Here is a 26,965-nt window from a genome sequence, read left to right as displayed (position 1 = left end):
AGTCCCCTGACAAGAAAATACTACTCAAGCAAAAATAAAAATAATCAATGGGTATTATTATATGCATATAACATAACCTACCCCTCACTTATGGGTCCGCCTTTGCTGGTCTCAAAGGCAAAACTCTGAACAATTGATTATAATGAAAGGGTGAGAAAAAGATTGGACGATATTTTTTTTTGTCGCGTTTGTGCCACATGACGCGGCCACAAATTAAGCGACTATTATAGATCCCGCCGCCGGTTCAACATTTAACCCAAAACAGGAAAGACTAATTGACATAATAATGAGACGATTTGTATAATAAAAGACAGCTAACCAAAAAAATAGATTGCAAAATCATCGACAAATATGAAAAGAGATGGTACAAACTCTTGATAGACTGCTTCTTTAAATTACACAACTGGAAATCCCGCCTTATAACCCTCCTTTCCACATATTACATACAAAATATGTCACAATCTTTCAAAATGATCGACCCCAAATAAGAGAAAGTTAAAAGGGTTAAAAACGTGTAAAATGACTCAAATCCAAATTTAGAAGTAAATTACTTGCAGGAGTGTTCTTTTTCAATACTGTCGTGTGACCATCTTTAGATTTCGTTGCCTCTAGTCTCGCTATATTTATGGTGGAAACATCGTGTGGGATTAAAAAGCCAGAGAGGAATTAGTAGAAAGGAAGTCCGCTTAATAAACCATCTAATGCAGTTCTCATGATCTTGAAACTTTTAAAGTATTCATTACTCGTTGAAGAAACACTTTTTGTCATCAAATTGTTGCAAAAAAAAAAATTGTAATCATTGTCAAGCATGCTAAAAAGAGATTGAAGCAAATAAGAATGAGAAGAGGGATGGCAGATAGGCGTTATTACTTTGCGTAATGAGAACTATCACTTAGAGTCAGTTTACTAGGAGATTGGCAATAGTATTACGAAGAGCTGAAACTTTGGGTAAGTATTTGGTAATCGCTACCAACTTATGCTTCAAATTGTCTTCAACTAAGAAAACAAAAAAATACAACTTAATCCATTACATCAAAACTATGTCATCCCTTATAGACACTAAATCAAAGGACGATAACTTCTCAGAAGAAGAAGAAGAGGATTTTCCATTCCCAGTATCTATATCCACCACCGATTTCAAAAACTTCAACAATGATCCTCATGCAATTGATCAATTTCTTTACAAAAATCATCGATTCACATCACTTGACGTTTTAATCAAAGAATTAACACAACTATCTTCTACTTTAAACCAAAGCTTACTAGATATAGTCAATCATGATTATACGGATTATATCAAACTAGGTAAATCGATAAATGGTGGTGATGATTTAATCAATTCAGTATCGGAAGATTTAAAACAATTTAAATTACAATTGATTCAATATAGTGACAAGTTTGATGTTATGGATAGTGAAGTTGGTACTAGTCTTAGTATACGGAAACAGTTGATTGAATTAAAGAGTATAGCCAAGTTGCAACTTCTACTACATGATCAAATTGAAAATTTTGAAACTTTGATACCCAATAAACTCAACAACAATAAGGAGAAGAATAACCCTATTGATGGACAAAGCTTGACTAAAATTACTGCTAGTTACCTTTCAATAATCAATATTGATAAACATTTGACCAAGTTGATGGATGTTAACGGGATTGATGTTGAAAAACAAAGCAAGTTTCAACAACAATACTTGAATGGTAAAGTGGCGTCAGTAATTATGGAGTTCAAGAGTTTTGTTAGCCTGTTGATGACTGATGTTAAAAGGAAGAGGATTACTGAAGCAGATTTGGTGATGCAAGTGTTGAATATTCGAAAATTGATCTTGGATGTGTGAACTCAATGGTGCAAAAGCATGAAGCGAATAGGGTTCGGGTGACGCTTAATGACCACATCGACGGAAATGGGAATTACATTTTTGATCTCGTAATTCTTACTCACTGTTTATTCAACCTGTGCCATCGTCACCTAGGGCACGTTATCGATGTTAATGTCTCAACACAGGAAGTCTAGACACCACACATATGTATAGTTTTACGTCATTGAATATACGCAGTTAAAATTTCTTTTTTTTCTCCCCCCTCTCTGCTTAAAGTTCGCCACCACTTTCAGTCGTTCTACTACTAACACTCCGCTCATCTGTGTTGAAATTGAAAAAAAAAAAAATAAAAATTACACTGAGACATTCTTCTTAATTCCTCCAGAAAACTATGTCATCGACCACCCGTAATTCATCATCATCATCATCAGGAGTATCATCAGGTGTTCATACACTGACCTCTGCTAAGCCTGCTTCTGGTCAACCCAAAATTGAAGAAATTATCGACAATGATGCTGATGGGAACGACGAAGTTGCATTTTTAGATATCTATGTTAGATTCAATCAAGATCAAGAAAGAGACTATTGTTTCCAAGTCAATACAAAGACTAAATTCGGTGATTTGTTTAAGATCTTCAAGACATTGCCAATTGCTTTAAGACCTAGTGTTTTTTACCACTCACAACCAATTGGATTTCAAAAATCTACTCAACCTGGTTTCGTCACTGAAGATGGTAATTTCTTATTTGAAGATGATGCAGCTAAACAAGTTTCATCAATTATCCCTAGTGAAGAATTAATCAATGTGCATGTATGGCCAGGACAATTGATTTTACCAGTTTGGAAATTCGATTATGTCACTTGGTATTCCATTATTGGGTTATTGTTGGCTTGGTTATACACAGATTTACCAGATTTCATTAGTCCTACTCCAGGTATCTGTTTAACGAATTGGGCAACGATTTTTTTCGCTCGTCTTGCTGGAAAAGTTGGTTTCAACAATGTTGAACGTGAATTAATTAGGGACTTGTATGAGCCAACAGATATCATGTTGCAATGTTTCTTTTTCGGGATCCATCTTGTTAAGGTTACAGTAATCTTTTTGTTTTTGTTTTCTGGTGCATTCAATCCAATGAAATTATTCCGTTTACCAGGTGGCGTTAAATTGGATGTTAATCAAGAGGAATTGCTTGCTTTGGGTTGGACAGGAACTAGAAAAGCCACCATTGATGAGTACAAGGATTACTATAGAGAAACCAAGATTAAAGAATTTGGAGGATTGGTTCCTGCTCATCAAGGAGGGTTGTTTAATACCATTAGACATCTTGGTGTTCATTTGAAAGAAGGTGAAGGATACAATACACCATTGACTAAGGAATACATGGAAATGTCAGTTAAACAATTGCAACAACAAGCTAAGGAAAACCCTAAAGAGTTCAAATTGCATTTGAATTATGATTGGTTTGCTAGATTAGGTTATGGATTTGCTAAATTTGCTGAAGGGTTGGATACCAAACAGACTGCGGATTTGATTAAACAATTTAGAAGGTATGGATTGTTTTATAGTGATGCCAGTGTGAGAGAAATTATCCATACTAGAAAACATCAAGATCCTAAAATTGCTGAAGATATTGCTGATTTACCACAACCTAGAAAGAGAGAAGAAGAAGAAGAAAATGAGGCGAATAGAGAGCCTACTCAAGCTGAGATTGAGGAGACTATTGGTGCTGCTATTCAACAAACTAAAGAAGAGTCAAGCTGAGTGTAGGAGATTTGATTTCTTTTGTTGTATTCTAATGTTAGATAGAGTCTTTTATAAGTTTTAAAATCATTTTGTATTGAGGATACACTTCTCTAACTCCTAAAGACACGCGGTGATGCTCCACCATAAACTAATACTTTAATGTTGTTTTACCCTTGGACGGTGATTATCTCATGAACAAAATAGCTGTGACTTTGAGACGATGTCTTTCTTTTGCAACTTCTGCGCTGAATTCTATTAACAGAGTATCAAACTATAGCCGCATAAATGATGTCACTCTCTTTATTTTTTTGTTTACATAATATTTTCTGTTTTTGTAACTGAATTTCATGTTGCTCTTCATCTTCTTCTTCTTCAAAAAGCAAAACAAAACAAAACTGAAATTCCCGAGGAAACTACTACAAATCGCATATAAAACGTAGAACTAGAAAATCGTCTCGATTCTGTCTTTTTTCCAACGCTTTAGAACTAGCATAAGCCAATTTGACCGATTACACAACAAAGTTATCAAAAAAAAAAGTCCAATTCGCCATTGAGAGTTCTACCCCAGGTCATTTCATATTCTCACGTTTTGTGTAACTTGCATCCTTTTCTAGTGCCCTCGGTACAGCAATTTTAAAATTCTCATCCCTCAAAACTTTCCTTCTCTTCAAACACCATTGAAAGATACAGTCATAAAGTATGAGTTATTCCAATAACAAATACCCACCACCAGACTACCCCCCTCCTGGTGGTCAGCAGTATGAAAACGGTGGTGGAAACAATAACAATGGTAACCACCACGATGATGACACTTACTATGTGCAACCTGACTTGGAGAATGCCAAAAATGAGAAACCTCAACCTTCACAAGATTTTGATCAGAGTTTCAAGATTGAAAAACCAAGGTTGAACGATTGGCCTTTTACCATTTTCTTTTTATTGGTTGTTGCTGGGTTTATTGCTGTTGCAGGTATTACTGTCAATGCATTGAGAAAGACTTATGCCGACCAAGGAAGTGGTATTTATGGTTCAGCTAACTCATTCACTGTGAATAGAAACACAGTTATTCTTTTTGCTTTCGTTATTGTCTTGGCCATAGTTATGGCGGCATTGGGTCTTTTATTTATAAGAGCATTTGCGAAACAGTTTATTTATGTTGCTTGTGTGTTGAATGTGGTACTATCAATTGGTACTGCAATCTTCTACTTTGTTGAACATTATTATAGTGCCGCCATTGTGTTTTTGATATTTGGCTTATTTGCCGCGTATTGTTATTGGAGATCGAGGGGTAGAATTCCTCTAAGTGCAACAATATTACGCATTGTCATTGATGTGATGAAACAGTATCCTTCAACATTGGTCACGGCATTTTTTGGACTCGTTATTAGTGCTGGATTTGGTATATTGTTTAGTGTTGTGATTGTGTCTACTTATGTCAAGTATAAGCCCAATGCTGACAATACTGCTTGTGAAGTTGGAGGTGGCTCATGCAGTCAAGGAAAATTAATTGGAGTCCTTGTGTTTGTTTTCTTTGCTGGATACTATATATCTGAAGTGATTAAGAATGTGATCCATGTCGTTATTTCAGGAATCTATGGAACTTGGTACTACTTGTCAAACTCAGACCAAGGTGCTCCAAGACATCCCGCATTATCCTCGTTAAAGAGAGCTTTAACCTACTGCTTCGGATCAATCTGTTTTGGTTCCTTGATTGTGGCTTTTATTCAATTGGTGAGACAATTGCTCAATATTGTGAGATCCCAATTTGTAGATTCATTTGCGGGTGAGTGTGCATTGATCATTGTTGACTTCATTGTTGGTTTCATTGATTGGTTGGTTCAATACTTTAACAGATATGCATACTCATACGTTGCACTTTACGGAAAGCCATATATTCGCTCAGCAAAGGACACTTTTGACATGTTTAGATTTAAAGGTATGGATGCATTGGTGAATGACATGTTTATAAATGTGGCATTAAATTTTTACTCATTATTTGTTGCTTATTTGTCATCATTGTTGGCATACCTTTATCTCAAATTCACCAAACCTGGTTACAACAGAGACGGCAACTACTATGCCCCAATTGTGGCGTTTACCTTTTTGATTTCTATGCAAATTGCCAGCATCACTTTAAGTGTCATTGGATCCGGTGTGGCTGCATTCTTTGTATGTTTGAGTAAAGATCCTGAAGTTTTGCAAATGCTGCAAAGGGATGAGTTGTTTAACGAAATCCAAAGAAACTATCCTCAAGTGTATGAAAAGATCAATACTAATAATTAATAATGTGTGTGTATTAAAAGAATTGAAAAACTATTCTCTATTAAATGCCGCGTATTTCGGTGACAAAATTCATCAACAAAAGAAAACGTAGAGCCTCCCAAAGCCTATTAAACACCGCACACAGCATCAAATGTTGACTCTTGCAATTGGCGACCTTTTCATTCCTGAAAGATCTATAGATATTCCTCAAAAGTTTAAAAGGCTATTAGCACCCAATCCACAAAGCATACCCACAAATAGCAAAATTAATCGTGTTGTATGCTTGGGAAACATACTTAATTCAACATCGACACTACAGTTTCTAAATACCATCTCACCAAAATTTGAGCTAGTGAAAGGCGAGTACGATGATGCAAGTATATTATCGCAACAGTTGCTGTTGGTTATGGGCTCACATACAAAGTCAACAACATCAGGAAATTGTGGCGTAAATGTTCCCATGTACAGTCGATTTGTACATGATAATTTGAAAATTGGCTACACTAATGGTTATCAAATAGTCCCACGAGGTGATCCGTTAGCCTTGAGCGCATTCGCCAGAGAGTTGGATGTTGATGTGTTGATTTGGGGAGGAACACACCGAGTTGAAGCTTACACATTAGATGGTAAATTCTTTGTGAATCCAGGAAGTGCGACTGGGGCATTCAGTTTTGACTGGCCAGAGTTTGAAGAGGAGGAGGAGGAGGAGGAGGAGGAGGAGGAAGCGGACGCAGAGAGAGAGGGGGAAAACCAAGAGGAGGCTACTGCAGCGAAGTCTGCCGAAGAGAAGGCTACTGACGATAACACGGAGAAGGCTAGTGGGCACAACAAAGAGACAAATGAAACAACTGAGACAGAGAATTCGACCAAGAAGGAAGAGGCAGTAGGAAGTGGTAATGATCCTAAAGAAAAGCAGGATACTGCCAATGACTTGGAAGCCTTCAAGAAATCACTTTACGAAGCAACAGAGTTAAACACCAACATACCCTCATTCTGTATACTAGATACCAAAGGATCCACATGTATTCTTTACATTTACACATACTTCAACAACGAAGTCAAGGTGGATAAAGTTACATACAATAAAGAATAAAAAAAATAACTCAAGCTTGTACAGAACTATAATGCAATACAAACTCCTTTCTAATCTTTTCCCAGTTATGAGGATCAAAGAATATGTAAACACCCTTTTCTACATCTTGACCGATTAGAACTGGCTCCACATTGCTATCCTTCGTTAACCAAACTTGAATGTCTTTATGATACCTCCAATTTCGAGCAACCAATTCTCTTGCAGCATATTCTTGCAATGTATCCCTTGGTTTCATATAGAAAATATAGAATAATGTTTCATCAGTGAAATTCTGAATTTTGGAATCACAAGTGGCTGGATCTATTTGATGGTCCTTCAATTGGGAATTTTGTAGGTGTAAAGGGATATGGAAATACGGCTCAACTTCACTTCGAGATGTTTCCAGCCACGGACTTGCTAAGTTTTTCAAAATGTTCACGTTGGGAGATAGATCCAATCCACATTTGCTGATATCTTGACCAATTGCAAAACTTGTAAAATCTGTTTGTTCCATTCTGACCAATGATGATAAGCCTTGTAGTCCGTATTTGGCTAAATCGTTGGTCTCATTGTTTGACGGTAGAGTTTTCAGTTGACTGGATCCTATACTTGCACCTGCAGTTACCATAATTGTCTGTTGTGATAGGTAGTTCGACGTGGGTGATAATTTTATGTTCCACTCAGCAAACACCAGAACTGATAATTTTTTTTTCTTCCTCTTTGAGAGGATTGTAGCGCACCAAATTATAATCTTAAGGTCATCTCGGATAGAGCAACATATACATACACTTCCTTAAGTCATGCCAGAGTCTAGAAGAAATATCCCCAATATAATAATCACCGGTACTCCTGGATGTGGTAAATCATCCCACTCACAATCGTTAGTCGATCAGCTAAATCGAGGATTTGCCAAAGACACAACGATAAAGTTTAAACATTTCGATGTAAGTGCATTTGCAAAAGAAAAAGACTGCCTTGAGTCATACGATAAGGAACTTGATACTCATGTTGTTGATGAAGATAAACTATTGGATGAATTGGAACCGGAGTTGGAGAAAGGTGGCGCTATTGTAGATTGGCACTGTTGTGAAATTTTCCCTGAACGATTGATTGATCTTGTTGTGGTGTTGAGAACTGATAATTCAAAGCTACATGAAAGATTAACCAAGAGGAATTACAAGGATAATAAAATACAGGAGAATTTGGATTGTGAGATTATGGAGGTGATTTTAACTGAAGCAAGGGAAAGTTATATTCCAGAGATTGTTGTTGAATTGAGAAGTGATAAAGCAGAGGATTTGGATGAGAATGTGGATAGGATTAGCTCGTGGGTTGAAAACTGGATTAAAGATCATCCAAAGGGAGTTACTAATGAATTGCAAAGCGTGAATGGTGAAGCAAACGATAGTGATGAGGAAGAAGATGACAATGAGGATGGTGAGTTGGTGAGTAGTGGTGATGATGAAGGTGCGTACATCCCAGATAATGATGAGGATTCAGATGATGCTCTTGCAAGTTACCATGAAACGGAAGATCCAGAGACAGTTGAAGAAGGTCTCACAAGTCAACAAAAGTATGATCTCGAGCAAAAAGAGCAAGATGATGCAGAAGTACTTAATGAAGAGGATGAGGAGACAAACGAGTATGCTGAGCACCAAGAAGATGTAGCGGAATAAGTACCAGAAATAGACGAATAATATATTACACTATTAGTAGAAATACCCTATTTTCTTTCAGATTGAGTTTGTTCTTCAAACAAATGGACAAATTTCTGCACCTTTCCCACCTTGATAAATTTGAACTTTTTGTTCTGTTTGATATACGATGGGACTGCTGAGTCAGAATTATAGGCATACTTCAACCCCAACTTATCATCGGTATTAATCAACGATACCGAATGACTTGAAGACAAGTGCGGTCTAGATCTCCTCTTTGTCGGTGATTGGAAAGAAGAATTCCGTGAGATTTTCATGATTTTGTCATCATCCTCATACCTCTTCTTTGGGGACGACGACACAAGCCTATGCACTTCAAAGTCATCTGTGAGTTCATGATCACTTTCTTCATACGGAACCTCAATCAAATCATCAAGATGGATTGGGTGTTCTGGAGTCAAAGGTGAATACTTTACAGGCTGCTTCAATGGTTCGTTTTGAAACAATACTTGTGTCGAGTTACGCAGTAAAGATTTTTCAGGAGTTACATCTTTATCTTCATCAGACGTCATGTCTCTCTCCTCGTCGGTAGTTGTGTCTTTCTCCTCGTCAGTAGTCACATCTCGCTCCTTGTCCGTTGACACATCATTCTCTTCACCAGCAGTTTCCTCATTCTCCTTGTCAATGAACACGGCTTTCTCCTTATCAGTAGTGGCCTCTTTCTCCTCGCCAGCAGTCACCTCTTTCTCCGCGCCAGTTATCACATCTTCATCCTCGTCATTGTGCCTTAGGTTGTCTATATCATCAAGAAACGAGTGCTTAAATTTTACTCCCTTCTCCTCATTACTTATATCACTAAACCTTCTTCTGAACTCGCCAGTTAGTGTCTCATTGGAAACCAAAGGTTCGATCTTGGCTCCTCCAAAATCCTCCTTTGTATATAGTACATCATCTTCGCTGCATTCCAAGGTGGAATCACTCAAATCTGAATGCGAGCCCTCATTTTTCGCTTTGATTTGATGCTGCTTCTGTGTTATCACACACGTTTCTTTAATGTATCGCCTGATTTCGTCAATTAATTCTCCTTTTGGGTCATATGACTGTAGTAGATGAAAATCTTCATCTTCTTCGAGTATAAAGTGTCCAAGAGCATCAAAATTGGATACAACTAGTTTCATAGTGACAACAAACACATCCTTTGTGCGTAAAACATCCGGTTGAAGTTTCTTTTGCTTCTGATTTGTGATTATACCATAAATATAACTCTGTCTCTCGGTAGTATTAGAGTCACCATCCATTTGAGCCACCGAGATCATATCTCGCTGCAACAATGCAATTAGTTTCGTTGAACGTCGGCACGCCAACGCATTTAGCTCAATGTTAACATTAATGTCACAACATCCGTTGCCGCACTCCTCTGAGATCCGTTTCAGTTTAGATTTTGATATGGAGTGGATCAAACCGGCAACTTTCCTTGGTATATCAGACGAGTGGACAAAGTTTGGTCTTATTTGATCATCATTTAGCAATACCTCTTCCTCCTTCCTGGGTAGGTTAAGCTCCGACAGCCAACGTCTGATTAATTTGTTCAAGTTCATAATGTTGTAATCAGTAGAGCTCCGTGTAATTGTTTTCGTTTTCGTTTTTTTTTTGTGCTCACTTCTAGCACAACCAAATAAAGTGATGAAATGGATAAGACTGAGGTGGTTATAATATTCAAAGCAGTGGAAAAGGAATATTGGTTATTCGTTCTAGTTAAGTCGAGTGTATATCTCTCTATAGTGTGTTTGATTGAATGGTATGGGTTTGTCTCTTGTTATGTTTTCGTGTTACTTTTCCCTCCTCTCATTTTTCTTTTTTGTTTACGTTTTAGTAATACATCCATACTGCAATACTCTTTTGTTAACAAGAGTAAAATACTATTACTGAAACCAGTGAAAGAGATCAAATAGACAATTGTTTTCAGTATCAACCAAAGTTCCTTTTCTCCAGAGCACATACAGTTACAAATGTCGTCATATTACTTCGCTATGATTGGCACCAAAGACAATCCTTTATACGAAGCTGAATTTTCGTCTTTCAAGAATGCCCCATCTTCATCTACCGCCACTTCTTCACCTGTATCTAGTACATCGGTTCTTCCAGGAACTTCTCAACAACAACTTCCAGGAAAATCTCAATTTACAGCTTCAACTAAAGAATTACTACCTTTTATTGCCAATGCTAGTCTTGACTTGATTGAAGAACAAATGTGGTCAACGCAAGCTTTGAATTTAGGCAAAATTGATCAATTTTATGGCATCAATATCAGTGCATATTTAACTCAAGGAAGTATCAAGTTTGTGCTTTTGTACGACTCAAATAAGGATGATAATAGTATACGACAGTTTTTTCAAGATGTTAATGAAGTTTATGTCAAGGTCTTGTTGAATCCATTCTACAATGTAAATGACGCTATACTAGCTCCAGAATTTGACTACAAGGTGAAACTACTAGCTAAAAAGTATTTATAAAACAAGAATATACAATCTAGACTGCTGCTACCTAACTGCTTTTTCTTCTACTCTGGCTTCTCTTCTGGTGGTGGGTTTTCCAACACTTTGTCAGTTTCAATTTTGTAATCTCCGTTGCCAGTTTCAACAATAATACCTTGGTTTTTCAAAGTTTCAAACATATCTTGCGGGATCCATCCACCAGTAGCACTGAATGGACTCGAAACTGTCTCCATTTGATAATCGCTCAAGTCCAGTTGATGTTTGTCCAAAAATTCTTCATCGTATTTGATGGGGAATTCCATGTCATTCTTGTCTTGATTAACTAATTCATTGGCAACATATGCATCCCACATAGCCTGTAATTGAACAATTGAACCTTCGACATAAAGGTAATCCTTGGGAGTCTTTAAATCAAGTGCTTGCAAATATGGGGACTTTAAAACTTTCAAATGTGGAGATGCAACTGCAATCAAGTCGTGTCTATGTTTGTTCAACTCAACTTCCCAAAGTCTCTCATTCCTCGTCTTGTAGTACATAAATTCATATTGTTGCTTCTCTGCAGGATCCATCTCAGCAAATCCTGGAATATCTTCTTCTAAATTGTACACCTTAGCTCCATGGTATGAAACAAAGTTTGGATAGCTTGTCAAAATGAATGGTTTGATTGTGGTATTTTCAAAATCAATAAAGTAATTACCCTTTTCCGATTCAATTACATTCAATGGATCCAAGTCAGGAACAAACAATTTGGGTTCAAATAGTTTTTCAACATTCATAATCGCCTTTGAATGAGGGTTCAATAATTTAGGTGTTATTGTTTTCAAATGTTCAAAAGTCTTGATTTGATCTTGCAAAAGCTGTTTGTTGGAAACATCACCTGCATCAGCGTCAACAATTGCAAGCTTATTCTTTGCATTTTCCAACTCAATATCAGCCACTGATTCCATAACTTGTAATGGATTGGAAGCATCCCATGGACCATTATACTGATCGATGGTCTTTTGTGACAACTTATTCTTTCCCTTGGTAAATTGCTTTTCAACACTAGGTCCAATTCTCCACCTTTTTAGCAAGCTTGCATCTTTTTCATCCTCATAGGGCTCTTCAGATTGTAAGGTAGGTTCAACATCATTGTAAAAGTACAACGAACCAAACTTGTTAAATGTCACTTGAAGGATATCATCTTGAAACTTAGCAATAGGGTCAATAACTTGTTTCAATTTTTCTTCAGTTTCCTTTGAATCTGGGTCTAAAGGGTGCCATTTCTTCATTAACAAATCACCTTCAATAAATTCTTGTAGTATAAATGGAGATCCAACATCATTCTTGGAATCTACACCATATGCAATGACTTTGGGCACATTCAAGTTCAATTTCAAATTCAAAAAATCCAAAGTAGCAACTTCACTTTTAATCTTGGAAGCAATTGCCGCATCGGAATCAATCTTGTATGGGATTCTCAACACCAACTCTTTACCTGTGGACAAGGTCACCTTATATATTCTGTGGTGCTTACCTTCATGAATGGATGCAATTGACTTGACAATGAGACTATCAGACTTAGGTCCAATTAAATCATCAGTCAAGTTATGTTGCAACACAAACGCTCCCTTGTTCTCCTTTGGTTGAGCTAACTTGTCATCTCTTAATTTATTCAAGTCCTTGAGCGACGATGTTAACCCTTCGATGGAAAAGACAGTTTCACGTTGTTTTTTCATCAACTTATCATCTTTCAACCATGAACCCCAACTGTATTGAAAAAAAGGTGTTCTTTTGGGATCTTTTGAGTCCGATAACTTGGTGAAAACTTCTGTTGCGCCATTGTCATTGGAAGTAGAAGAGGTGGCAAATTTTCTTGAAACTGCAGTAATTCGAGAAATACTAGCAGTGGGTTTAGGAATTGATACTCCTCTCAAACTAGTTCTTGTAATTCTTGACAACATTATCTTCAGGGGTATAGTGTTGGAAAAGGGAAAAAGATTTGGGAATTGAAAAGAAAAAGATCTAGAAGAAAATTTAAAGAGTCACGTGCATAGATGAGCTTTACGTCATACCCCAAGTTACACTTTTAATTTACTTTAATACATACAAACTACCACTAGTTTTCCCTGCCCTTTCATCAACTCTCAAACCCATACATGTATTGACTGTCAATACAAAGATCCACAGAGTGGACATTTAAAATTTCATGATAAGAACTCGATGCTCCTAAGAGTTCCTTTGACAAATTGTCCATATCGCTAGTATGCCCATCAGTCAAGGTAATCTCCAACAACTTGTTCTCAATCTTTTTAAATACTTCAGCACATTTCTTAGCCACGACCCAATCGCTTCCAAACGCTTGAAATATTTCAATGCAGTAGCATATTTCAGTTTTTGACTCCATCAAGTCAATTGCCCATTTGCATAAACAGTACAAGATTGTGGTACACACCATGAGGAATCGATACAATGTAGTCCAGTTTAATGGAAGAGACTTTGACTTGAACAATTTGTACGTCGAAGACAATGTTTGCAAACACGCCTTACCTAAAGTGTCAAGCTTATCCTGCAGTGGTTGAGGGTTCAAGTATGACGGACGATAAAGAAGAATGAGTAGATGGTTATACCTCGCTGTAAACCACGGTATCAGTGCTCTGAATGCTAGCGACTGTTTGGGTCTAGTTGTGGTATGTTCCAACTCATTTGCCTTGCTATGCCATTCTTCGATTTCGTTACGTAATTCTTGTAAAACCTGTTCACGTAATTCCTCCTCTGGCTTGCCCTTATTCTGAAAATGTTTATGAACGTTGACAGAATGAACCCTTCGCAAAATTTGTCCTTCAATTTGTCTCAAATGGATGACTAGTCTGTAGGTTGTTATATCATCTAATTCATCATCGTCTAGAATCTGAGGTAACGGTACATTGATGTCATCATCATGAAGTGCCACTGGCCGGCCCAATGTTACCGAGGTCAACCGATCAATTGTGTAAACTGACCATAAAAGCCTTGTTCTCATTTCAACTTGTCGAACCGTCAAGCGCTCTGATTCCTGCTTAGAGACCGCTTGGTTCAACCCCAAATGAATTGCCATTCTAGCCAACTTCCCAGCAATCTCCCACGCAATAAACTCCGCTGGGTTGAAAAATGAATACAATGCGAGCAACATAAGATTTTTCATACTATCAATATCGTTTTTTGAGATGTTGTTGTGTACACTTGCCAATGCCATAGAGACAAAGTATTCAGAAATCCGTTTTTCACGACCAATGATACCTGATCTTTCTAAATGGGTGCCTCCAATTGCCAACACCATGTATAATTCATACTGGTCTTGAAACTCTTCCAATGATACACAATCACTGTCATCTTTGAACATTTGGTTGAATTTGACGAGAAATTCACTCTTGTTGATAACAGGACATATTCTATATGTGTGCATGAAAAAAGCATTCATTATTCGAGTTAACAAGACTTTATCGATTATTGGTGGTATTATACTGACATTGGAATTTGTTTTGATGCCTACGGCACCATACAAAACTTTGGAGATTTGCTTTGGGTACGCATCAAAGCTAGGTGCACGAGCGTCGATTGGGTTCAAAGTAGCTGGTGGGGAGGAAATTGCGGCGAAATCTTGCAGGTTGTGATCAATATTGGCGTCCTCGTGTAAGGACACATCCTTTTGTTGTTGCTCTTCCAATTGTGGTGGTGGTTGTTGTTGTTGTCCACTAATAGGCGTCATGGATCTCAAATCTGAATGATTATGTTCGATACTTGCATACGGCATGGTGTAGTTTGTGTGGAGTTGTGGATGGAAGAGTCTTGCTGGTTGAGTTTGCATTTGGTCTCGATGATGACTCAGGTAGGACAGAGTATCCAGTATCGCTGGGCTCAAATGATCAATACCATTTCGAGTCGCTATCGGACTAGTGGCATTGTGTATAACTTCATGAGGCGTGCCTACCCCATCCTGTTCAAACTTCATCTTCTCCTTCTTTGTGACTCTCTGTTTTCTTGGGACATATTGACATTCTTCTCCAGCCTTATCACAATTCGAGCATTCTGGTTTAGCTTTATTGCATTTCTTCTTTAGCTTTCGACATCTCAAACAGCTAGTGACTTTTGCGACTGGCTCATGAGATATTTGTTCGATTTGATGATGACTGAAACTATTTCCATTTCCATCTGATAATGGAAACTTCTTAACCCTGAATTTTGTCACGGATGAATCTGGGGACAGCATTATAGAGCACCGTTGGTATTATATGGAATATTCTATTGCGGTATTAACCTCCCCACGATATCACTTCTGTTTGAAAGAAAAAATCACGTAATTGAGCTTTTTTGTGGTTCGCTTTGGAGATTTTTATTTTTTTCTTTCTCCGTGATTTTCTGCCGTAACAGGCCGGATAAGAAAAACTCGTGGCGACTAGTACATATAAAATAATATCAGAAAGTTTACACGAGGCTTTTCCCAACGATCCAACAACAAAGGCCAATATGACCAAGTTACAGCCGCTCTTTAATAGAATTGCAATTATAGGTGGCGGTCCTGCTGGTCTTGCCGCTGCCAAAGCACTCGCAATGGAGCCAGTCGATTTCGCAGCAATTGATTTGTTTGAGAGGAGAGACCATTTGGGTGGCTTATGGTATCATAAAGGTAACAAGTCTTTGATACATCCTCATGTGCCTAGTACAGATCCATCAGCAGGAGAAATTGCTGATAAGAATGCCGAGGAGTCTGACTTGTATTTTTCGGCAATATATCAGTTTATGGAGACAAACATCACTCATTGGTTGATGCTGTACCGAGGTGTTCCTTTTCCTAAAGGCACATTCTCATTTCCTGAAAGGAGGAAGGTGTTAAAGTATGTTCAAGAATATGTTGATACAATACCTCATGAGAAGGTCAATATTCGAGAAAACTCAAATGTGACTCGAGTTGAAAAGGTGAATGATATCTGGGAAATCGATGTAGAGTGTGGAGACAAGACAGAGTCATGCTTAGAGTATGATGCTGTGATTCTTGCTAATGGTCACTTCAATACCCCATTCATTCCGGATGTTGAGGGATTGTCTGAGTGGAATGAAAATATCCCAAACTCCATTATTCATTCAAAGTACTTTGAGTCACCAAATACATATAGAGGGAAAAGGGTATTGGTGATTGGAAATGCAGCCAGTGGTGTTGATATATCAACCCAAATTAGCACTGTTGCGGAACAAGTTTACGTTTCAGTAAGGGATTTGGATAATATTGGGTTTCAAAACGACTTGATTGAATACATTGATTTGATTGAAAAATACAACTGGCAGGATAAATCAGTTGTGACAAGCTCAGGTCATACGTACAACAACATTGATGTTGTGATTTTCTGTACTGGGTATTTGTACAGCATGTCATTTTTGCGCAGTGATGTAATCAAAGACGGGTCTCGGGTGCAGGACGTTTACAAACAGATTTTCAATGTGAACGACCCATCACTTACTTTTGTTGCATTATTGAAAAATGTCGTCCCTATGCCTTTGTCGGAGTCACAATCGGCATTGATTGCCAGATATTTCAGTGGCAGATACGAATTGCCCAGTCAAGAAGAGAGACAAAACTCATACGAAAAAGATTTGGCTGAGAAGGGAAAAGGATCCACATTTCACACCTATGGATACCCTCAGGATGTGGAATATTATCGTCAATTGCAAGATCTAATTGATAAACAAGGGTTGAGAACTCCCGGGCTTGTTGCACCAATATGGGATAACAAATTGGCACATGAGCGTCTGATATCCACAGAGTTGAAGAGCAAAAGATTACAACAGCTTGTTGAGCATGTGAAGAAGTTGAGATCTGAGGGAAAGGATTTTGGATTGCCACAATAGATACTTTTCGTGTAGTGTGTGTGTGGTCGCGAATTTGCAACACAATATATTTTATGCCTACAATACATGTTCTTTTTTTTACAACCAATCAACCACACACGTCTAAAGCACACAATGCAAGCACAGCTAGTCAGACAATGTGTTAGTAACCAACAATCGCAATTGTTAATCCACGAGTTGATTAGTGTTTCCATATATTGTGTGACATTTTTGCGCGACGTGTTTGAAGAAAACAACTATATTGACACCAAGTACTACAACGAGAGGTATCCAAGGCCAGATGCAAACTACATAAGAACCAAGAGATTGAGACCGGGGGTGACTACATTTGCTGACCTGATAATCAAATGCGTTGACGAAGGTATAAAAGATTCAATTGAAAAAGAGTATTTGAAGGCAGTCCTGTTTGCAATTCAGATACCAACCAATGGCAAGTATACCGTATGTGAAAGCTATTTGTTTGGAATCAATTACTCTACCAATCAGGTTCTGTTGTCGGTGAATAATAATGCGGAGCGGTTTGAAGTTATTGAATATGATGAGATTATTAGTCAAATCCAAGGCATGATTAGAAGACTAATTGTCATGACACAATCCTTTGATATGTTACCTCGAGAGAAAACAATCTCAATCAAACTACTTTTCAATGATTCGTGTCCAAGTGATTACCAACCTCCACATTTCGAAGATGCCACCGACTTGCCTCCTACTACAATTAAGGTTGACAAACAATGTGGTATGAATGATCTTGGCTTGGTAAACACAGGTAGTAACCAGATTAAGTTGAGTGTGTTGGTTGCGGATAAAAAGGGTGTCAACGCAACAGATGTGGATCCCTTTGATGTTTACAATGATTTGGATAATTCAATTGGTGACGTTCCTGCTTCCTCTTTACATTTGGATAGCTTTTTGGCAACTGAAAAGAATGAAACGGCTGTTCCCACACAATTTGTGTCATATATTGCCCCGAATTGTCAAAAGTGTCATACGGAACTCAATATTGTCGAGTATGGCTACAACAAACCATTAAAGAGGCCAATTACTTGTACAAGGTGTATGTTTGGGTTCGATATAGATCCGGATCTTATTGTGTTGCAAAAGATTAGACTTTTGTGGGATTATCTTTGTAGACATGAGTTTCCAAGCACTAATGACTTGTTGAAATTGACTAGTTTGAGCATGGATGATGCTGATATCCTTAGAGGAGTGTTGAATAATTTGTTTCAAGAAAATGTACTCGTTATCAGCACCAAAGGTCAATTTGATTCAGGAACTGTTGATTACCGTATTGGTGCAGGTGAATTTATTCCAATAGTGGATGGAATAATTGATAATTATGGTACCCCCTTGGTTAAAAATAGGTGCTATTTTGTAATGTTTGTTCCTGTGTTACGTGAAAAGTTTCCATACTTGTCCTATGATGAAACAATTGTTGATTTGTATTTCCCCAATATTCAATTACCGAGGATCAACTTTGTCAAACTTAACTTGAGAAAGTTCAAAGCTAGATGTTTACAAAAGGAAACCCAATTTAGTGCCAGAGTTGTACGTACGGTGATTCCAGACTCACAAGCGTCAACAGGGGTAGTAAAGAGATATGGCAAATATGGAATCCCTCGTATTGTTGAAGAGGGGGAAACTGCAGATGAAAGTAAGGATGCGATAGATATTGACGCATCATCTATTGGGTATACAGTACAAGAAGAAACTGATAATTCAATGGCAGAAGCTACTAAACAAGTAAAGGATTTGTCGTTTGCTGATTCAATTGAATTTCTTTCACAAGAACCATTACCGATTAAAATGGAAGAAGTGGCGCCATCGCAATTGAAAAGGAAAATGGAGTGTCAGCAGCCACAGGCTCAGAAGAAGAGAAAGGTTAGTGTTAACAAGGTTTAGAAGTATTATGATTAAGGGTATGTGTGGAATTCTTAGGAACGTAGTTTTCTCGTAAATTGATTTCTCAAGTTTTTGTGAAACAATGTATTGCGCAATTGCGTTTCTCTAAATGAGGCGTCGAAGGTAAAAACACAAAAAGTTGTGCACCAATCACAGTGTGAGGAAACTGAGAAGATAATAAAAGAAATGACTATAAGTGTGCTGGTTCCTCAGCTCGTGGTAGTGGAGGACTAGATCCCATAAGTTAGAAAATGAGAGCTTGATTTCTAGTTTTGCGCTTCTCGCCTACTCTTCAAAGCCAAAGGAACAGAAAACAAGAAAAAAAAGAAATTTAATTCTTAAAGTTTGACTCTTCTTCTTCGGAAATTAAAAAAGAAAGAGAAAAAATTTTCTTTCTCCTTTTGTGTGTAATTCTTTTATAATAAGTCGTGTGCGTTAGAAGAAGAAGAAAAGTAAAAATAGAATAGGAAAGTAATACGAACAGAAGGAATGTACGCATAGTCTAAATGATTACAAGCCTTTACCTATCCGCCTGATGTGGATGCTTTTTTTATACATATACACGTTAAGGCAGGGGTGATACTTTTACTCTATAGGAAGATAGGACTGTAAATTGTAATGTGTCATAAAACAGTTGGAAGCTCTATTACTTTCTTTTGTGTGATTAACTTCAACTAGTTTACTATTGGCTTGGTTTTCTTCTTCTTCTTCTTCTTCTTCTTGTTCTTTATGTCCGTCGGAAAAATAAATAATAAAAATAAATAATAAAATAAATATTTTATAATAAAATTCGTAACTGATCATTTATTGGGTTTAACATTTTTTCTTCTGATTCCATCAATAAAAAGGAAGGAAAAATTTTAGCAGTCAACAACACAGCAAAATTTCATCAGAAGAGCAACTATATTTTATTAAACTACCAGCGTCTATCCAGTCCTTCCTTCCTTCCTTCCTTCTTTGCCCTTGATTATAATGTCGAAACCACCTACTACAGTTAAGAGAAAGAGACACACAAACTCAAAGTTGGGATGTGCAAACTGTAAACGGAAAAAGATTAGATGTGACGAGAGCTTACCACTGTGTAAAAACTGTTTAAAAGGAAAGAAAGACACTTGTTCATATTTGTCTTTATCATCAGACGAAATTGAAAAGATCAAGTTGACGCATTCTTTGAGAAATAGTCAAAACAAATTGTTGAATTCAAATTATAGATTACCAGCAACAAATGTGCAAACAAGAGCGGAAGATTCAGTACCCTCAGGCAGTTATAAGAAGCCAAGAGTCCTCAATCATGCACCAAGTGGTAGTGTGTTGGAGTTTAGATTTGAACTTGCTGATTTACCAATTGTTATACCATCAATAACATATCCTCCCTTGCAGTACAACAACCTTTCCATGCAGGATTTCACCAACGAGTTTGAAGTTATTAATGACTTTGATAGTGATGAATACACCGCTGGCACACCTACAGAGTCATCAAAGAAGAACATCTTGCCAAATGGATTTGAGCATCAAATTTCGTTCAATGTCATCAACACCAGAGCTTTCAAACGCGTCAATTCGGCCCATGCTGTCACTACTACCCCAGTTGTGTCTGACTATAGCTTACACTTGTTTATTGGCAAAAATACCTTGCTAGATTATATGAGTGATTCCCTTATGGAAAATATATCTGTTTTAGGATTAAGTTTAGCAGTACAAACTTTGGGTGAAGTTATACACTTGAACTACTTGAAGTCAAAGCCAGGCTCGTTGAAAGAGAATACAGATAAGAAACTTATTCAACGTCTTGATAATCGCGTTAAAAACTCATTCAACAAGTGTTATGACGTGCTACAAGCCCAAGTGGAAGGAATAAAACAGAAAAAGTGTATAAACTACAAGTCCAATGAAGCTGGTAATGATCTCGAGTTGGTGGCTTATGCAGGCAACTTTTTAACCTTCACCTCAATCTTGATGAAACAGGGAGTCAAACGCCATTCCAAAACCTTGGAGTTGCCATTACTTGCATACAACACGTATGCCAACTTGCAAGAAACTATACCAAGCAAAACATTATCGGTTGTTTCCTTATTGAAGAAAAATCTACAGTACAATGTGATTAGTGTCAATGTCCCATCATACAATCCACAATTCTTATTCGAAATTGAGTCCAACTTGAGAAGTCTTGAGTTTATCTTCACTACAGAGTCCTTATTCAAGACAAGAACTGATGCTTCTATTCATTGCGAATTTGAAACTTTGAAATCTCAGTATTCAGCATTGATGAAATTTCTCAAAGACAAAGTATTGAGCATTGTATTTGCATTACGTGATGAAACTAGTCTTTCAGTATACCCCATTGACGCATTATTTGATGTATTGCAAACATGGCATGCAATGTGCCCACCCGAGGCACTAGTTCACAAGTCCAGACTCAGTTCAACATTTTATGACGAATCTGTGTTTTTACGAGATTTGTCAACTACATTGTACACATACTATAGTGCGATTGCCGCTGCATTAGATGCTGTATTCCCTGCATGCAAGTATCTTTTCAGTTTGAGTTTCATACTCCCAGTGAGTCAATGCTACAGCGATAAGGAAACTTTAACGGTATCGAAATACAACCCATACACTAGATCATTTTTCAGTCATAAAATTGATGTGTTTTTGCAACGTCACATTATTTATGCTTCGAGACTTTATGCCTTTTTTAAGAGAAGGTTTGTATTTTATCATAACAATATCAAATGGTCAAATTATTATGATAACGTCACCCTACAAGATAACAGGTTAAAGAGCAGAAAGTTGTTCAATGTTACCGAAGTAGCAATCAAAAGTTTCAACACCACTTTAATACGACCTGAACATTATCCAATCAGAGATAAATCGGTGGATCTTTCTAATGGGGTCAATAATTATATCAGTTTCACGCGTGAAGATGATCCATTAGTGAAGAACTTGTATGCTCGAAATATAGAGACGTTGAATATTTTTGATGAGAGCTCAATTTTGCAATTCGATTATGAGACTATGTTGTTGCTTAAAGATTATAGATCATTTGACGATGAGAGTGAAGTGAGTCGAGAAGTTCTTAGTGTTAAGGACATTCGTGACCATTACGAAGATAGGTTTGCTATATTAGGTGAACTGAGTAGAAATTGGGTAGAGTAATAATTTTATAGAGTGAAGTAGATTTGCATCTCGGTAGCGTTTTCAGTGCATCGATTATTATTTTTCTCTAAAAAATCTTTATCCAAATCTCATCAGATTGCACACCTTCTTTTACCAATGTCATCTATTACAGTACCCGGAGACAAGCTTCCAATAGAGCCCTCATCATCAACAAAGACCAAAATTGGCCCCGGAATTTATAAAGATCCTAAATCACAAAACGTCATACCCTCAACAGCAGGTATACTACACATCAATCACAACCAACAACAAAATTCACAACTTGTCTATATAGAATCCAACACCAAACGATACGTTCCTCACAATAATGACCTTGTCATTGGAACAGTAACTGGATCCGCTGGTGAATATTACAAAGTATCATTACAAGATTACTCGCCATCGGTACTATTATCATTTATGGCCTTCCCTAATGCAAGTCGCAAGAACCGACCTAATTTAGAAAATGGCCAAGTTGTCTACGCAAGAGTGGTGAACGATGATAATGATTCAACATTTGAAACTGAATTGGAGTGTTTTGATGCGTCAAATAACCGAGAATCGGGTGGGTTTGGCGTATTGGATGATTCAGGATACGTTTTTGATGTTTCAATGAATTTCGCTAGGGAATTGTTGTATAATTCGAAACTGCCGGTATTGGAATTGTTGGCGAGTCGAGTACAGTTTGAGATTGCAGTGGGGATCAATGGGAAGATTTGGTTGAAATGTGGCGAGGGTTTACAGAATGAGCAACAACAACAGCAACAGAAGCATCAGGAATCTGGTGGAGGTGGAGGTAATGGTGATGGTGATGGTGACATTCAAATGAGGAATAGAGATGATAGTGAGGATGATATAGAAAGTTTGAGAGCTAGGAATATCAAGAATTTGAAGGATACTTTGTCTGCAGTTGAGTATTTGAGACTGTGCCAGAGTAGCCTGCCAGATAAGTTTAAAGAACATTTGCAGGCGGCTTTCAAGAGCAAGTAAAGGATGAAGAGGATGTCAGTTATGATCGGCGCATATCCACTTGCTATATAATTTCAGATGAGCACCGAGTTTATAATGTTCTTGTAACCTTCAGCACAAGAAGTTGCCTGTAGGGCACGTCAAATCAATGTCGCTCGGTCTAAAGAACATGGAATTTTGTGTTTTTGACTAGAAATAAACACACGCTAATATCAGCGTTACATACATAGACTGTTTTGCCGAGGACGGATATTATACTCGTCTGCTTTTGTAAGTTTTCTTTCAATAATTATCAAGTTTGCTCTAATGCAGTCTCTTTCTTTTTTTAAATAACAGCTGGGACTCAGTACAGTCTCTCATTGCAGTACAATGGTAGTACTCCTCCTTTTCCCTTTTTGTGGTGTAAAGTTTTTTTTAAAGTGATGCTCATCACGACAGGGAAAGAAGAAGAAGCAACACGCCAAAGACTGATAGAGGATTCCACCTTACAAAAGGGAAAGAAAGGCAATGTCATCAACAATACATCCTCAGAATCTAGACCATCTGTCCAAACAGCAACAACGAAAAAGAGAAAAAGATCAACGACGAAAACATTATGATGATCAACAAGTTCAAGGCACAAACAATTCATCAATTGTATCTAAACGTAGTGTGGAAAAATTGTATTTTCCAACAATCCAGCCGGAATTAGGGACGTGGTTTAGTCATTTCGTTCCGCTGCTGAGGAAAGATCGGCGGTCACCGGCTATTAATCGAGGGTATTGGATACGTATGGAGAGTATACGTCGTACTGTTTATAAGATTATTGAAAGTGGGTATAAGAGAGGAGAATGCAGTGATGCTGGGGAGCAGAGAGGTGTTGTTAATGTTGTCAATTTGGGATGTGGGTTTGATCCGTTGCCTTTTCAGATGTTAAGTATGAGAAATGAGGGAGATTGTGCTGCTGCTGCTGCTTGGGGGAATGGTTGTGATTTCAAGTTTTATGATATTGATTATCCTGATTTAGTTGACGAGAAGCTTAAATTGATTGAAAAATCAAATGAGATTAAGCAATTGATTGGTGATGGAATGAAGGATGATTCAATGTATAAATTAAACACAAACAATTATAAATTAATTGGATGTGATTTGAAAAACTTGACTCAGTATCAGCAAATAATCAATCAATTGTTCTCAAAGAGCAAAGACTCAAGTGGCAAAGCATTGACGATATTCATTGCTGAAGTCTCGTTAGCTTACATGAACCCCAAATATGCCAATCCAGTAATTGAAATCTCATCAGGAGTTCACAACTCAAACTTTATAATATTGGAACAAATCATGCCTGATGGGGCCCATAATGCATTTGCAACCAAGATGTTGTACCATTTTGCCCATTTGCGGAGTCCGATTCAGTGTGTTGAGCTGTATCCTACTAAACTGCAACAGTTGCAACGATTTAAACAGTATTACAAGTTTGCTGAAGTGAGGAATTTATTTGAGAATTGGAAGTTGCTTATTGATGATGATGCTGGAGATGAAGTTAAGAGGAAAATGATGCAAGTGGAGGAGTTTGATGAATGGGAAGAGTTTATTTTATTTTGTCAGCATTATATTGTTCTTCATGCTAGTAATGATGAAACGCAATTGGTTTATGAAGAGAGGTTGAATCCAGATTATCAAGTTGATGAAGAAGAGATGGAAAGATTTGAAGTTGATGAGGATGTCAAGTTAACCATTGATGATCGTTTTACAAACCAACTTGATTTATTACAAGTCAAGTTCCCCGCGTGCAGTCGATTGAATGGGAAGGTGTATTTACAAGGAGGATTGAAACAGACTAGAACTAATGACACTTTAGTTATGGATTATGCAGCGGGTACAATTAAAAAACAAGAACAGCTGGATGATATCCCAACTCCTCGAATGTGTCATTGTTTAACTCCCATTGGTGGGAGTCTAATCCTCACTGGTGGTAGAACTAGACCTAGCGATGTTAAGGATGATGTATATAAATTTGATGGTGAGTCTTGGAATTTAGTTGGTCATTTGGATGCACCAAGAGCTAGGCATTCAATAGTGGCTATGAATGACGACGAATTGCTTATATTTGGTGGATTTTCAGAAGATGCAACAGCTACTCCATTTATTCTATTCAATTCAACCACAAACAAAGTTATTCCACTTGATATACGTGGTGAATACATTGAAAATTTGAATAGTGCAACAATGGTTTACAATCAAGACAAGAATGAAGGATACATTTATGGAGGTTTTAATGAATGTCATTTACCGAATGTTAATGATCGACTTTATAAATTCACGATAGATTTCGAATTCAATCAAGTTCGATTAAGTATCATTATGCAACATTTGATGTTTGCAAGAATTGGCAGTCAGGCGCAATTGATAAACAATGGGTCTAAACTTTTAATAATTGGTGGAGTTTCATCAGAAACAATCTTGACTCACGCAACAAATATATTGAGTTTGCAATTGGATAATTTACGTTTCAAAAGTGTTGAAATTCCAACCGAGGTTGAGTTTATACAATATCCACCAATTTTAATTGGATTTGGGTTGGTTCGTTTGAGTGATGAGGTGAGTTTGATTGTTGGTGGTGGTGCTGTTTGTTATTCTTTTGGTAGTTGTTATAATTGTGTATATAGATTAGAATATTAGAAATAGAGGTTTTTGACATGTCGACATGTCGCAAGAATTTTGACGACAGAAGTGAAAGCGCAATAGTTGAACTACAAAAACAAATCTAATCAATGGAAATTGCGCGTGAAAGAGAGAGAGAGAAAAAAAAAAGAGACTAACTTATGGGCAGTTTTCATGTTGGGGTTATGAGCCTATGCGTATGTACCTTTTTTTTTTTTCACATTTATATCTTACACTCGAAGTGAATGCATGTATTGGTTATATGCATAGTTTGATAGTTAAGGGAGAAAAGGGGAAGCAATAATAAACAATATGATTTGCGCCTCTTTTTTTTTTTTTTTTTTTGTTCGGCTCAAGTAGCACAATCTCGGCTTGAAATTGTGTTTTCCGATTTTTTTTTTCTTGTTTCTTTCTTCATAACTTCCGGAGCTCTACTCACCGATTAAACGAGAGAGAGAGAGAAAATAAAAGAGGGCTCTGACAACTCAGGGGATAGAATTGTAGCAAAAGTGAATCCTCTGTAAGCTCTTGGGTGAATTAGTTTCTTCTTTATGAAATTTGTTTTTCTTAGATTGTGGTATGATTATGGTATTTACGGGAACGGCAATTCCTGTTATTTCCGGGATATTCAAAGAAACACCAATGATGCACAAAAGAGTATCATGTCACAAGAGATGAATCCTTTGATTGAAGAAGTCAAATTGAGCTTAGGGATCTGAGCGTGCACAAAGATTTGTATAACCCCATGGCGAAAGTGGCATATACGAATAGTAAAAAAGAAACGAACGTACGTATGTACACAAAGCTGAAAAACAAAGAGAAAAAAACATCTGATTTTCTGTGTCTGGTGAGGGATGATGATAAGTAACTTGTTTTGGTTTGTGTGTCCTTTATGGGTAAAGGGTGTTTGGAAAGATGATTGGACAATTTCAATCAAGATTCTAAATCTGTCTCTTAATTTGGTCTAGACTCCAGCATGGTTTTTTATTATAATTGTATGTATATTTTATTTATTATTTTGAGATAATATGTGCATATGCACATGGATATTGGTTATGTATATATATATTGAAAGTAACAAAACGTAAGTTGCGAAAAGTGGAGATGTACTTGATGCATAACTGGCGAGAGAGAGAAAGAAGAAGACAATGAGGGTGAGGCTCTTAACTCCGGTAGCCACTGTAGTCTTTGTTTTTTAATGATTAGAAGAATGAACAGTTTGCATCCTTTTGAAGTTGGTATATAATATACAAGTGACAATTTAAAGTTTTGATTTTTTGTTTCAGATGGTATTATAATAATGCTTGGCCAGGTGTAAGCTACTATTAAAAGTTATATTATGTATATGGTATTAATTATATCTCTTTGGTAGATTGTGTTAGTATATG

At 37.2% G+C, this 26,965-nt stretch overlaps 14 protein-coding genes across 14 annotated transcripts; 10 read left to right on the top strand and 4 right to left on the bottom strand. All coding sequences in view use genetic code 12, as the record gives it.

Annotated features, from left to right (window-relative positions):
* Positions 1-1,040: 1,040 nt before the first annotated feature.
* Positions 1,041-1,838, top strand: I9W82_005726 (Golgi transport complex subunit; the record flags this gene model as incomplete). The annotated part of the gene is made up of 1 exon (XM_067694934.1): positions 1,041-1,838. One exon carries the CDS (start codon positions 1,041-1,043, stop codon positions 1,836-1,838), a length of 798 nt encoding a protein of 265 aa, XP_067545878.1.
* A 373-nt stretch (positions 1,839-2,211) lies between these two features.
* I9W82_005725 (uncharacterized protein) lies at positions 2,212-3,582 on the top strand (the record flags this gene model as incomplete). The annotated part of the gene is made up of 1 exon (XM_067694933.1): positions 2,212-3,582. The coding sequence occupies one exon, from the start codon at positions 2,212-2,214 to the stop codon at positions 3,580-3,582; it is 1,371 nt and encodes a 456-aa protein (XP_067545877.1).
* A 681-nt stretch (positions 3,583-4,263) lies between these two features.
* On the top strand, positions 4,264-5,847 carry I9W82_005724 (uncharacterized protein; the record flags this gene model as incomplete). Its single annotated transcript, XM_067694932.1, has 1 exon — positions 4,264-5,847. One exon carries the CDS (start codon positions 4,264-4,266, stop codon positions 5,845-5,847), a length of 1,584 nt encoding a protein of 527 aa, XP_067545876.1.
* A 130-nt stretch (positions 5,848-5,977) lies between these two features.
* I9W82_005723 (retromer subunit) lies at positions 5,978-6,919 on the top strand (the record flags this gene model as incomplete). Its single annotated transcript, XM_067694931.1, has 1 exon — positions 5,978-6,919. One exon carries the CDS (start codon positions 5,978-5,980, stop codon positions 6,917-6,919), a length of 942 nt encoding a protein of 313 aa, XP_067545875.1.
* A 10-nt stretch (positions 6,920-6,929) lies between these two features.
* Positions 6,930-7,526, bottom strand: I9W82_005722 (CCR4-NOT core subunit; the record flags this gene model as incomplete). The annotated part of the gene is made up of 1 exon (XM_067694930.1): positions 6,930-7,526. One exon carries the CDS (start codon positions 7,524-7,526, stop codon positions 6,930-6,932), a length of 597 nt encoding a protein of 198 aa, XP_067545874.1.
* Positions 7,527-7,698: 172 nt separating this feature from the next.
* Positions 7,699-8,574, top strand: HBR1 (nucleoside-triphosphatase; the record flags this gene model as incomplete). The annotated part of the gene is made up of 1 exon (XM_067694929.1): positions 7,699-8,574. The coding sequence occupies one exon, from the start codon at positions 7,699-7,701 to the stop codon at positions 8,572-8,574; it is 876 nt and encodes a 291-aa protein (XP_067545873.1).
* Positions 8,575-8,621: 47 nt separating this feature from the next.
* Positions 8,622-10,151, bottom strand: CTA9 (Cta9p; the record flags this gene model as incomplete). Its single annotated transcript, XM_067694928.1, has 1 exon — positions 8,622-10,151. The coding sequence occupies one exon, from the start codon at positions 10,149-10,151 to the stop codon at positions 8,622-8,624; it is 1,530 nt and encodes a 509-aa protein (XP_067545872.1).
* Positions 10,152-10,562: 411 nt separating this feature from the next.
* TRS20 (TRAPP subunit) lies at positions 10,563-11,066 on the top strand (the record flags this gene model as incomplete). Its single annotated transcript, XM_067694926.1, has 1 exon — positions 10,563-11,066. The coding sequence occupies one exon, from the start codon at positions 10,563-10,565 to the stop codon at positions 11,064-11,066; it is 504 nt and encodes a 167-aa protein (XP_067545871.1).
* Positions 11,067-11,113: 47 nt separating this feature from the next.
* Positions 11,114-12,991, bottom strand: I9W82_005718 (uncharacterized protein; the record flags this gene model as incomplete). The annotated part of the gene is made up of 1 exon (XM_067694925.1): positions 11,114-12,991. The coding sequence occupies one exon, from the start codon at positions 12,989-12,991 to the stop codon at positions 11,114-11,116; it is 1,878 nt and encodes a 625-aa protein (XP_067545870.1).
* A 176-nt stretch (positions 12,992-13,167) lies between these two features.
* On the bottom strand, positions 13,168-15,276 carry STB5 (Stb5p; the record flags this gene model as incomplete). Its single annotated transcript, XM_067694924.1, has 1 exon — positions 13,168-15,276. One exon carries the CDS (start codon positions 15,274-15,276, stop codon positions 13,168-13,170), a length of 2,109 nt encoding a protein of 702 aa, XP_067545869.1.
* Positions 15,277-15,533: 257 nt separating this feature from the next.
* On the top strand, positions 15,534-16,910 carry I9W82_005716 (N,N-dimethylaniline monooxygenase; the record flags this gene model as incomplete). Its single annotated transcript, XM_067694923.1, has 1 exon — positions 15,534-16,910. The coding sequence occupies one exon, from the start codon at positions 15,534-15,536 to the stop codon at positions 16,908-16,910; it is 1,377 nt and encodes a 458-aa protein (XP_067545868.1).
* A 114-nt stretch (positions 16,911-17,024) lies between these two features.
* I9W82_005715 (uncharacterized protein) lies at positions 17,025-18,809 on the top strand (the record flags this gene model as incomplete). The annotated part of the gene is made up of 1 exon (XM_067694922.1): positions 17,025-18,809. One exon carries the CDS (start codon positions 17,025-17,027, stop codon positions 18,807-18,809), a length of 1,785 nt encoding a protein of 594 aa, XP_067545867.1.
* Positions 18,810-19,781: 972 nt separating this feature from the next.
* ZCF17 (Zcf17p) lies at positions 19,782-21,965 on the top strand (the record flags this gene model as incomplete). Its single annotated transcript, XM_067694921.1, has 1 exon — positions 19,782-21,965. The coding sequence occupies one exon, from the start codon at positions 19,782-19,784 to the stop codon at positions 21,963-21,965; it is 2,184 nt and encodes a 727-aa protein (XP_067545866.1).
* Positions 21,966-22,082: 117 nt separating this feature from the next.
* On the top strand, positions 22,083-25,595 carry I9W82_005713 (PPM2; the record flags this gene model as incomplete). Its single annotated transcript, XM_067694920.1, has 2 exons — positions 22,083-22,899; positions 23,473-25,595. 2 exons carry the CDS (start codon positions 22,083-22,085, stop codon positions 25,593-25,595), a joined length of 2,940 nt encoding a protein of 979 aa, XP_067545865.1.
* Positions 25,596-26,965: the final 1,370 nt, after the last annotated feature.

Source organism: Candida metapsilosis (genome assembly GCF_017655625.1).
Source record: "Candida metapsilosis strain BP57 chromosome Unknown scaffold9, whole genome shotgun sequence".
In the NCBI taxonomy this organism is placed as follows: domain Eukaryota; kingdom Fungi; phylum Ascomycota; class Pichiomycetes; order Serinales; family Debaryomycetaceae; genus Lodderomyces; species Lodderomyces metapsilosis.
Note: the sequence above shows the minus strand (reverse complement) of the source record. Positions and strands in the feature narration are given on the sequence as shown.